We start from the raw sequence: 12,544 nt of genomic DNA on the forward strand, positions 1-12,544 counted from the left end.
TGGAGTGCAGGAAATTCATTTGAATGAATTGGGGCAGCAGTGTGGAGTAGTGGTTAGGGCTCTGGACTCTTGACCGGAGGGTTGTGGGTTCAATCCCCAGTGGGGGACACTGCTGTTGTACCCTTGAGCAAGGTACTTTACCTAGATTGCTCCAGTAAAAAAAAAAAAACCAACTATATAAATGGGTAATTGTATGTAAAAATAATGTGATATCTTGTAACAATTGTAAGTCGCCCTGGATAAGGGCGTCTGCTAAGAAATAATAATAATAATAATAAATAATTTCCTGCACGCCACTCCGTTATATCTCTCTTTTTAAGTGCAAAAAATATATAAATTAAAATCCCACACTTCTGGCTTACCACTGAAATTAGACCAGATAATACAATCCTTACCTTGTACTGTAGTACCACTGAAATTAGACGAGATAATGCTGTCCTTGCCTTGTACTGTAGTACCACTGAAATTAGACTCTGGGCACAAACACCTGCCACAGCAGCATTGTCTGCTAGAGGATTAAGCCAGAGGGGGCACATTTCTTGTAAGGTTGTGGTTTGCACTGTGCTCCTGGAATGTGTTGATATACCACTTGCTGTGTGCTGAACCACTCGTTCGGTCAGTTCTCTTTATAGCATACAGTAGCTGCTTGTTGAATTGCATTGCTCAAGTACAAAGGTGTTCTTTCGCTCTCTGTTGCAGTTGACCCCATTGCAGTGTGTCTAGCGCTGTTTTGGTTGTAAAATGGTTGTGTTTTTGGCTTCATACTGTAATTACGTTGCGCTCTGCAGTGTTTTGCACAGAACACCGCGCTTATCCTTCTGTTGCTGTGTTTTCTAGAGTAATTCTCCTGAGACTGGGCTCAAACTGCTACAGTGTCAACCCTTATCCAATACAGTTCTATTGAGCTGGATCATGGCTTGAATCTTTCTACCTTTTTAAAACCAGTGTCTTGCAAATAGAGGAGCCCTTTCAGGAGTGGCTGTGTTTGTTCTTGTTTTGATGTTTAAACACCATGTCTTGTTGCTCGCAGCCTGTGTCCTCTTTTTAAATGATCACTGTGTACTTTTCACTTGACCTCTTTTAAAAATGCTTTTAAAGAATGGTTCTGTGTGTGTTTCTGTTTCTTCTTGCGCTGACATGCAGTACAGGTGGGGGTGTATGAAAAGCAGTATTCCTTCAGAGTGGTGGTCTGCACATTCTACTGTACAACCTAAAAAAACATTAATCCGCTGTGTTCTATTTCCCATTTATTGGTTCTTTTTTTTTTGTGTAGGTTCTGTTCTTGGATTAACTATTACCTCCACTGGACCAAGCAGCATTGAGAAAGCTGGTGGTGAGACTATAAACTTCGACTGTCGCTTCACTCTTGCTCCAGAAGACACGGGGCCTCTGGACATTGAATGGACTTTACTGGCCTCGGACAATCAGAATCGGGACCAAATGGTGAGTGGATTGTAACCCTTCTTAGCACTGCTCCGGTCACTTCTGTAGCACTGGATTGTAACCCTGCTTAGCACTGCTCCGGTCACTTCTGTAGCACAGGATTGTAACCCTGCTTAGCACTGCTCCGGTCACTCCTGTAGCACAGGATTGTAACCCTGCTTAGCACTGCTCCGGTCACTTCTGTAGCACAGGATTGTAACCCTGCTTAGCACTGCTCCGGTCACTTCTGTAGCACAGGATTGTGAGTGTCAGCATCAGGGGGATAGACAGACTGCGTGTGTTTACAGTGCATATTTCATACTGGCATTTCTATCCCATTGCAATAACTTGATAAAAAATATTCTTTTAGCGTGAGTTATGTGTAGGTGTCTGTGTTGTACAGTATAACCCCTCAGTCACTGTGTGCACAGCTGTAGCATGGGAAGTTACAGCACTTTCCCTGTCGTACACGCTGTGTGCTGTATCAGTAGGTCACGGTGTCTACCTTTTAAAATGTGTTTTTTTTTTTTTTTTTTTTTTTTATACAGCCTACCAGTTCTGACCTTTTTGTAAAATCAGCTGCTGAATGTAAAGTGTAAATCAATGCCGCTTCTAAAGTGTTTCTGATCCATATATTTTTATTGACCTTGTCAAAGGTGGTTTGTGACGGTATGGCAAACGTTAAAAGGGTTTTTAATAGAGGCTCACGTTGCTTGAGTCCTGTATCCTGTTATGTTGTATGCCGTACGTGCTTGGGTATGAATTGATGCATGTAAACCAAAGTACAACAGTGCTGTTGTAGAATGTAGTGTCTTTAGAATGTACTTCTGCACCATGCATTTAATGTGGTGCCTTTTAGAACCAGCCTTTTAAGGTCATGTATGTGTTTATTTACTGCAAACTTGAGATGGAGGTTTGCAGTAGTGGGCTTTCTAAAATAGTATGGAACATTTGTAAGGCTTTTTAAATTAAGGTTAAATATGTTTCTAACCATTTGGTGTTGCATTCTTTTCAGATGAAGTGGTGTTATAACTACTGTCCAATCTCTCAACAGATTATTACCTACTCTGGAGACAGGGTTTATGAGGATTACTACGCTACCATGAAAGGGCGTGTCCACTTCAACTCTCCAGATCCCAAAGCGGGCGACGCTTCGATAAACATCACCAAGCTGCTGGTCTCAGACACCGGGACTTACCTGTGCAAGGTGAAGAAGGCTCCCGGAGTCAACAGCAGGAAAACTCTTCTCACAGTGATGGGTAAGGAATTGCAGGGGGGGATTTATCGAACACATGGACGCACTGATAGGATCCGCGTCGGGGTCGGGAAGCAGTCCCGTCACACGCAGACAGACTCGCTACGTGTCATTTTATTTATTTATTTTTAATTTTATGTATTTGTTTTTTAAATTTAGTCGTCATCAATGCTTTTTACCCCGGTTTTCTCACCAGTTTGGAATGCCCAATTATTATTTTTATCCTGGTTCACCGCTGCAACCCCCCGCCGACTTGGGAAACGGAGGCTGAAACACGCGTCCTCCGAAACGTGTTCCTGCCAATCTGTCATTTTTCACACTGCGAAGCCACCAGACCTATAGTGCTGGAGGACAACACAGATCTGAATGGCTCCTTTTTCTACCGTGGGAACTAAAGTGTCTCCCGTGCAATTGGCCAGATAAAATGCTACACTGTTTAGTCAAGTTCCACTATTAAAATGTTTTATTTTGCTGCAGTATTTTGAATATGAAACTCTAACTTTGTGTGCGTCTCCATGTTAATACTACAGTATTTGTTTATGGACATCGAGGGAATGCACTGAGCTTCAAAATGCAGGAAGGTCATTCTTCTTGTAGAGTTGCTTTAGAAATGTTTTTGGAGTAATCTGTGTCAGCAGCTGCAGTCATGGTTCGCTCCCCTTGCTTTTGTTTTGGCTCTTGGAAACTCAAATAAGCTTGTTTGCAAAATGTCCTTTTCATGCAGCTCTCTAAGCACTACATTTGTGGTGTTTGCACATGAGATTAAAACGTGGACCATGTGATGAGCAGTATTATCAGGCTGCCTGATTCAGTTCAGTGTTATCTGGCTGCCTGCATTTGTAAATCTTCTTCACGGTAGTAATGTATCAATTGGACATTGCACTGTGTGGGGAAGTAGAGCATCCTGTATATATTTTGTATTTATTTATTTAACTGATGGATTGCAACAATTTGGCTATCCCCAAGTTAAACAGAGTCATTTACCAGACTAATGGCAAGCCACAGATTCATCAAAAGGTTTTGTGCCTGCCAAGTAGACCAAGTTATGCAGTGTGACAACCCTGCAACGTGCCAGATGGATTGTATCCAGCTGCATGTGTTTACAGTAATGTCATCTTTTGTAAGTGTTAAGCAGCATTCTCATTTCTATAGTGCCTTTCATCACAGGGACCCCAAAGCTCTTCACACAAACAGTTAAACTATTAAATTACCTCATTTGATCAAACAGAAATTAAGATACAAGATGTGGTTTTCATTGTAAAAATTATGTTAAATTAATAAAGAATAAACCATAGGGGACCCTTGCTTTGACAATGGACTAGGTGCAGAGTTTTAAACCTTGAATATGTTTTCCATCGGGTCACTGTAGTAAAGTCCTTCTTTTTTTTTCAGTAAAGCCGTCCGTGCCGAAGTGCTACGTTGAAGGATCATCGGAACAGGGGAAGGACATCTTAATGAAGTGCAAATCTGCTGAAGGCACAAACCCAATACAGTACACCTGGGAGAGAATCTCCGGCACACGCATTCTCCCTGCAACAGCGCTCCTGGGTAAGTTCTTGAACGTTGAATCAGAGAGAGGAACGTTTCCAGGAACACATTCTGCAGTTCTGTACCAGGCAGTGATTTCAGAGTGGTGCAGAACAAGGCTCCCGATTCTCCGATGCTAACCACTTCCTGTGTAAAGAAGCTTTTCTAGCGTTCTGGTTTGTAAAACACCTTCATTTCTGCTGAATAGCATTAAGAAACTGCAGCAGTTGAGTCAAGTATGTTTTTGTAAAGAGAAATCCAATGCCACACAAAAACCTCTTCAAGGAAGTATCCAGGCAAAAGGTCTGGCATGCTACAGTTTTTGCTAACCAAGTGTACAGTACACATATACATTACATTTTTTTACAGTTCACTTTTATTCTGTATTGGGTTATATGGACTCTATCAAAGATAACTTACTAGCTGAAATTTGTCAACTCGATTTTGGTTCTGCTTTAGAGTTTGATGGTTTTACAGTAGTTATCAGGTGACTGGGCTGCTAACATTTTTTTTTTTTGGTATGTTTTGCATGCATGTTGATATTATTATTATTATTATTATTATTATTATTATTATTATTATTATTGCTGAAGCCAGTCAAGGTATTGTTTTATAGTGAAATTATAATTTCTGCTTACAGATCGGGTCCAAGGAAGCATCGTGATAAAAAACGCGACGTCTGACAACTCTGGAACGTACCGCTGTGTGTCTGAGAACAGAGTGGGCAAGGAGCAGTGCACCCTGTCCCTGTCCGTGGTTCCACGTACGTAAAACAAAAACGCCTGAGATGTATACATCTCGTGCACCTTTTATGAATTGTTGGTTGCTCTCCAAAGGTTAGTAAGTGGTCGTTAGTCTGCATTTGGTCATGTCCGAACAGTCAGAGATTTTCAGACATGTGCATTGTCAAGATTTAGACTTGCAATAATAAATAAGTCATGCATTTGCAACAGCTCATGTGATTGGTTGTATGTCGTGTTCCACAAATCCCTGGTGTGCTTGAGGACAGCGCAGCCTGTAAACAAGTGTCATCACTGAAAACATGCCCAGCAAATGAGAGAACTTGTGTACAGAGCAAAGGGTAAGCTCCTATGAGCAAGGCTGTGTGGAACAGTAGCATGTGGCAGAGAAGCTGTCCAGGGTTGCACAGTGTCTGCCTACGGTTTTGTCTGTAGCTTCATGCACAGTTCTAACCTGGACATGTCCTTTTTGTTACCTTCTGAACTGTGTTCATGTTATCCCTTATAATGAAAATCAGCTAAAGACTTGCATGGACACCTACAAATTAGTTTTGCAGCCCGTGCTTGATGCTAAGCTTGACTTGCCTTCTCTCACCTTGGGCAAGGGGCTCCCAGATCAGTGCGAAGAAGGTATATAAGATATAAGAAGATGTATTAAATGTGTATTGAAGGGACACTGTCTTGTGCTGAGAACTTTTTTGCCTTTTTAAAATCCTGCCTTGTTGTTAAAATGCAATCCTAGGGCACGTGTTTTGCTTGCAGTTGAATGTGTTTATTCGTCGTGTGCTTCAGCTTCCAATACTGCAGGAACGATCGCTGGAGCTGTTATCGGAAGCCTCCTGGTACTGCTGCTGCTCGCCATCATCCTCTACTGCTGCTACAAGAACCGAAACAAGAAGAAGTACGAGAAAGAGACCGCTCATGAAATCAGGTAAACACCCCTCCGCTTCCCCCTAGAGAGATAGAGAGAGAGAGAAAGAGCTCTCATTAAATCAGGTAAATACCCCTCTGCTTCCCCCTGGGTAGAATGAGAGCGAGAGATCTCATGAAATCAGGTAAACACCCCTCCGCTTCCCCCTGGGTAGAATGAGAGCGAGAGATCTCATGAAATCAGGTAAACACCACCCCGCTTCTCCCTGGGTAGAATGAGAGCGAGAGAGATCTCATGAAATCAGGTAAACACCCCTCCGCTTCCCCCTGGGTAGAATGAGAGCGAGAGAGATCTCATGAAATCAGGGAAACACACCTCCGCTTCCCCCTGGGTAGAATGAGAGCGAGAGAGATCTCATGAAATCAGGGAAACACACCTCCGCTTCCCCCTGGGTAGAATGAGAGAGAGAGAGATCTCATGAAATCAGGGAAACACCCCTCCGCTTCCCCCTGGGTAGAATGAGAGCGAGAGAGATCTCATGAAATCAGGGAAACACACCTCCGCTTCCCCCTGGGTAGAATGAGAGCGAGAGAGATCTCATGAAATCAGGGAAACACCCCTCCGCTTCCCCCTGGGTAGAATGAGAGCGAGAGAGATCTCATGAAATCAGGGAAACACCCCTCCGCTTCCCCCTGGGTAGAATGAGAGCGAGAGAGATCTCATGAAATCAGGGAAACACCCCTCCGCTTCCCCCTGGGTAGAATGAGAGCGAGAGAGATCTCATGAAATCAGGGAAACACCCCTCCGCTTCCCCCTGGGTAGAATGAGAGCGAGAGAGATCTCATGAAATCAGGGAAACACCCCTCCGCTTCCCCCTGGGTAGAATGAGAGAGAGATCTCATGTATTTGCAGTTGTGATGAGGGAGGAATGTCTTGTCACTGAAATACTTGTTTCTCTTAACTGAATCCAGGACACCTCCTGTGTCCCCCTTCCTCCATGACACCGATCCGGACCAATGCCATGCTTTTAAAATTACATTTTGTTAAGTCAGCATTTTGATTCCCCAAAAAATAGCAGCAGTAATCCAGCTTTAGGGTCATTTGTTCTGTCAAATGTTATCGTTCCCACTGCACACTAAGTACTCTGTGCCCAGAAGAGCGTGATGAAAGAGCATACATAGCTAGCCGGAGAGAACAAAACTGACATTGAAACAGACACAAAAACAGAGTGGGAACAAGAGAGTAAGCTCTTTTGTATAGATGGCTGGGTGGCTTGCTGGCTGGGTGGCTTGCTGTTTGGGTGGATGGATGGATGGATGGCTGGATATACCTTGTTAGTGTAAAGCAGCAGGGTTGGGAGTCGGGGGTAACCTGCCCTGCTTCCAAAAAGAGGATCCTGGCATTTCCTTTTTCTTTTAAAATTGAAGTTATTTTTTGGGGAGAGGGGGAGGTGCCATCCTGCATGAAAACCTGCTGCTGTGTTTGCGTCCACTCTGGAGTGCGTTGCTAATTGGAGGAGGTCTTTGTAGAGCTCCCTATCTCTGCTGTTCTCTGCTGGGCCCTTCACTTCAGAGTAAAGAGGAAGAGCTTTCAAGCCCCTCCTCTCCTCTCCTCCTGTTTTCAACTTCTCATTCGACTTCTACAAGTAAAAGGTCTAGTGGTTCAGAATGGTGAACTCATTTAGTGGTTCAGAATGGAGAACTCCTTGAATGCTTAATAGTTTATGTCCACTCTGTCTCTTGAATATTTCGTGCCTCGACTCTAACAGATTTGTTTTGGTTGTTCCTTCACAGAGAGGATGTCCCTCCCCCGCAGAGCCGTGCATCGACGGCCCGCAGCTTCATCGGCGTGGGCAGCAACCGGTCCTCCCTGGGCTCCATGTCCCCCTCCAACATGCACGAGTACGCCCCCAAGCCTCAATACAACCCAGTGCCCAGCGAGGAGTACGAGCGCCCGCCCAGCCACGTGCCCCACCCTCCTGCCTCCAAGGTAGCCGCTCCCAACCTGAGCAGAATGGGGGGCATCCCGGTGATGATCCCTGCACAGAGCAGAGGCGGCTCCATAGTGTAGCGCCCTCCTGTTAACTGGACCAACAACCGTGGGGCGGGGAGGGCTGGGCAATGCTAACGATGGGAGTGTATTTAACAATGACAACAAACAAACAAAATGTACTTGTTTATAGGCTGTGCAGTTCTTGGATGGAGCTGCACTTTGTAAAAATAAGAATAATAAAACACTAAAATACCGAAACACATATCAAATTGTAGATTGTGAAAAAAAATAAAAAAAATAATGTAATACCTGCTGACAGGCTGACCGACAACATCACATTTGAAACGAGTCCAGACCGTTTTGTATATAGTGTCACCAATGAATTTTTGGCAAAGAGCAGTGGAGCAGGCCGCTGTTTAAGTTTGTGTCCTGCGTGATGATGCCTGCAGTGTGATTGGCTTATCTTTACCGCCATGCTCTATCGAGGGGCATCGTTGCCATTAGAGCACAGGCCTTTTTTTAAAAACATAAACCACATGAATTTTCATGAAATATTAAAACAGCTGATCTTCTCTGATCTAATTTTCCGATCGATTGCCTTTTTTTATTCGGCTACCTTTTTTTTTTTTTTTACTTAACTCTTAAGACTTTGCATCTTGACAGAGGAGCGAAACCTCAACCTTTTTTAAATACGGTTAATAAACTCGTTTTTTAGAAAGGCACACAATGTACTGAGTGAAACGGTACCTCTGCATATTAGCTGTGTAGCTGTGAAACGGTAGCAATTGACCAATAGTTAGACTGTACAGCAGTCCAGTCGGCACTGACAATTACTTGGATTGAGTGTAACCTGGTTTACTTCAGTATGAGCTTTAACATGCATTCCGTGAGGCTCTAACAGCAACAAACCTCCCCTGAAAATGATAGTGTTACAGAACACCCTGCGAACTTTACAAGGGACTCGTTACATTGCCTGTTCTGTGTGCCGTGTTGTCCGTACCGCAGTGTTATGTTTTAAACATGTTGCTGACCTCTGGGTTGTAAATCCAGATCCGGCTCCCTCTTAACAGTGCTGGCTTTCTGTTCCCCACGATACGCAGCTCATTTCAATCGGAGCACCAGCATTGTTGCAGGAGGGAGCATGAACTGGATGCACTGCGATGTTCAGAAGAAACTCTCCCAAGTAAAAGTTGAAGTAATTCCCCAGTTAATTTACCTACGATATGTGAATGCAAATTATCAAAAGTATCGGGACTGTGGTGGAAAAACAATTGCAGGGATGACGTGACGCAGCAAAGATAAAGTGGTGTGTTTCCTGTAAACGCTGCAGGGGGTTGTGGAACACGAACATCAACGTGATTTCAATCTAAAGGAATAGAGTTTTCTTGCTTTCCGAGTTTAATGCTGGTCTAGTAAAAGCAGTGCTTGGATATAATGCTTCCACTGTCACTCGGGATCCTGCTTTTTTTACGTTTGTTGTTTTTCCACTAGGTGTTCTATCTATCTTTATCAATCGCTGCATGTCAGACTTACTCTCTCTGTTTCCGAGTGTTCTTCTGTAGCATCAGTTGGGGGGAAAAAAACCGCTAACGAGGATTTAAAAAAAAAACACACATAACTTTGTGCCTTTTGAGGGGGAAAAGTGTTTGTTGAGGGAGGTCCTAACATTAAGTAGATGAATTGACAGTACATTCTTGGTGCCTTTAGTGCGTTTCTTGGTTTACTAAGAGTCTAAAAATAGGTATTTCAAGATATTTCACGATTTATTTTTTTTAAACACAATATTTATTAAAGCAAAAATCAATTTGTCGTTTTCTCTAGCGCTATTATAAAACAAATGTTCCTGTACGTTAAGTGCTTACCTGAAATACAGTACATTCTAAACTGTAGAATTTATTTTTGTTTGTGTATAAATAAGTGAAAAATGTACTGGACAGAGCGATCTTTAGCAGAAATATTTGCCATCTTTGATGCAGCTGAAGTCTTTTTCGTTGAAGATATTTTTAAAGTAGTGGTGCAGCTCTGCGCAGTCTGTGTTAAATAATTTGCTGAAAGGAAGCAAACTAACTAAACCGGCTGCCAGGTTCCTAAATGCAGTGCAACAGGTAGTGTGTCAGTAAGGCAGACGTTTGCTGTATATTTAGACTTCTTTCACAAATGGGGAATTTGCACAAGGAACTACATATGGCACGGCAATGGGTACACTATACGGAAACTGTGGGGGGAAAAGTACAGCCTTACTGATGTGAGGCTTGAACATGTAACACTATCTAGAACACTGACCAACGCAGATGTGTGGTGCTGTTCTGTTTGCTCTTACTGCTGCTGCTGGGATTTCTGCTTTTATTTATACTGGCTTGACTTGAACTGTTTTAAGAGCTTGAGACCATGTTAGACCACGCTGCCCTAGCGTCTGTCTGTGTGTGTGTGTGTGTGTGTGTGTGTGTGTATATATATATATATATATATATATATATATATATATATATATATATATATTTACACACACACACACCCCTATCCAAATGGCATTTCAATCTGTTTAAATCCAGATCGCTGTCTTTGTTTGATCTCATGTGATTTCTTTATGCAAAAATTATAACAAACAAAAATAACAAGGTGTCAAGCTCTGACCTTTTGCGGTGTTTAACAATCTCTTGTGTGGTGTGTTTTTTTTTTGTTTTTTTTTTAATACTTAGTAAAGAGAGAAAATGCCTTTTGTAAATGGAAAATTGTATTGTGAGATGCATTTTGTAAATGGTTTTTCAGAAGATGTGTGTTTGTAAGTTGCTCCACGTACAAATGAATTTATGACTAGTGATAGCAATAACCCTTTTTATTTTCATTTAATCAAAAGTGTGCTGTGCTGCACAGTGTTCTTACTTTTGCACAGAGGCTTTTAAATACACGCCGTTTTCAAGAATTTGCCTTTTTTTTGGGCTGCAGAGCACTGTTACAAGAGCACTGCATTTCATGCTCAAGGCATGCTTGAGTCCTTGATGATGAAACTCAAGGGAGCAAGAACACTACACAAGCCTAGAGATCACACAGTGCGGCCCTTCCCAGCCCTGACGCAACACGAGTATCCTGTGCAAACGCTGTTTTCTATGATTAGCACACTGGATATTTTGTCATGATCCCTTTTTTGTAACTGGGGTCAACGTTTTTTTTTTTTTTGTTTGTGGTATGATTATTAGTACAAATGTAAAAAAAGAAATGAATATTGTAACATTTTAGATTCACTTTGTATAGTTCTTTACTAGTTTATATAGCGCTGTAGTGCTAGACTGAGCTCTTTTTTTTTTTTGTGAGCAATTTGTTTTTGATTTTATAATAAATCTTTCCAGAAAAAAATGAGGTATTCTGGTTTTTTATAGGTTATATATATTTATTTATTTTTTTAAATAACCCTCTTTCTCTCTCGCTGTTGCTCTCTTTCTCTCTCCCCCCCCCTGCATCCTTAATTTTTTTTTTTATTACTTCTATCCTCTGCTTCTTTAACCTCTGTACAAACAAGCTCAGTATGTCACAATCACACCCACAAACAGCCTTGACTTAATCCACTCTATACCTTCTAATAATCTGTGGGACTTTCCTGACTCTGTGCAGTAACTGCCACGCGAGAGGTTTGCGTATCTGGTGTCCATTTCGGTACGTTTCACGTGTTGAAACATTTTTGTGATCCGGACCGAGGTAGTTTTTTTTTTTTATTTTGATTACCTAATTAATGAAGCAGTTTAAAAAATAAAAATAAAACCTGATAAAGCACTGTAAACAAACCTTGCATACTGATCCAATGAACTCCCCTGCCTCTCCAATTCAAACCGTGGCAGTTCTTGTCCTCCCACAAGGGACGGAGTCTGCTTCACTCCCACCCGCCCTCTCTGGCTGTCTGTTTAAGCACCTCATTATTCTGAGCTATGTATATCGGGTTGTTGCTGCTGATTTGATTGGCTTCATGCTGGGGTTTCACTGGAAACCTTATCTAGTGTTCCGCTATCAGAAGTGGCCCCACACTCCTGATCCAGGCTGCTCCAGCTGGGAGTGATTGTGCTCCCTGGACTCTGGCCGTGCCTGTGCCAGTTTAACCAGGGATTCCAGGTTTGAAAGAACTGGAGCTGATACAGCAGTCGACTGGTTGATCTACCCTGGTCTTTTTAGCTGCATAATTACAACAATCCAGTGTGTTGTGTAGTGCTTTTTTTTTTTCCCTAATTCATTGCAATGGTGTAAATGATATACTATCAAGTCATATAATCATTTAGTTGTCGGAGAATCTAATTTAGGAATCGTTTCACATGAACTGGTGATTTCGGCATATGCTGTATATTTATTTTAAAAACTGGCTTGCAAAGTCCCTCCTCTTGGTGTAAGCAGTTGAGCACGTGATCTCTGTAAGACAGGCGTGAACAGTCGTCGCAGTGCTCAGTGTTAAATGCTCTATTGTTGCTTTTCAGTCTCACAGTATATTTTAAAGTAATATAATCGTCAATGGGTGCACTTATGAAATTTCAACACATGCACATTCACGCTAAAGCAAAATGTAGGACTAGAGAATCTCTTGTTAAACTCGCAAAGTAATTGAAAAGGGACCCCAGTCCACGTTGCCAGCAATAACCGTCTGATAAATTTCCTTAAATTTGTAACTCGCACTCCGGGGGGGGGGGGGGGCGGGGGTGAGGGTGAGAGAGGAAGTTGAATTGATTGCGTTTCTGTGAACCTCCAAGTTGGTGTTGC

The 12,544-nt window shown here is 42.4% G+C and overlaps 1 protein-coding gene across 2 annotated transcripts in view; it reads left to right on the plus strand.

The window, feature by feature from the left end:
- LOC117962519 (coxsackievirus and adenovirus receptor homolog) overlaps window positions 1-12,544 on the plus strand; it is a 36,024-nt gene that overhangs the window by 17,563 nt on the left and 5,917 nt on the right. Inside the window, exons 2-7 of one of the 2 annotated variants that reach the window (XM_034922819.2) lie at window positions 1,274-1,443; window positions 2,477-2,681; window positions 4,070-4,225; window positions 4,845-4,967; window positions 5,737-5,875; window positions 7,609-7,804. In XM_034922819.2, the coding sequence (XP_034778710.1) occupies window positions 1,274-1,443; window positions 2,477-2,681; window positions 4,070-4,225; window positions 4,845-4,967; window positions 5,737-5,875; window positions 7,609-7,804 (989 nt within the window). Of the gene's footprint in view, window positions 1-1,273; window positions 1,444-2,476; window positions 2,682-4,069; window positions 4,226-4,844; window positions 4,968-5,736; window positions 5,876-7,608; window positions 8,070-12,544 lie in introns of those variants that run through there. The other variant, XM_034922818.2, reaches the window with a different exon arrangement.

This window comes from Acipenser ruthenus, chromosome 8, assembly GCF_902713425.1.
Source record: "Acipenser ruthenus chromosome 8, fAciRut3.2 maternal haplotype, whole genome shotgun sequence".
NCBI classification, from domain to species: Eukaryota; Metazoa; Chordata; class Actinopteri; order Acipenseriformes; family Acipenseridae; genus Acipenser; species Acipenser ruthenus.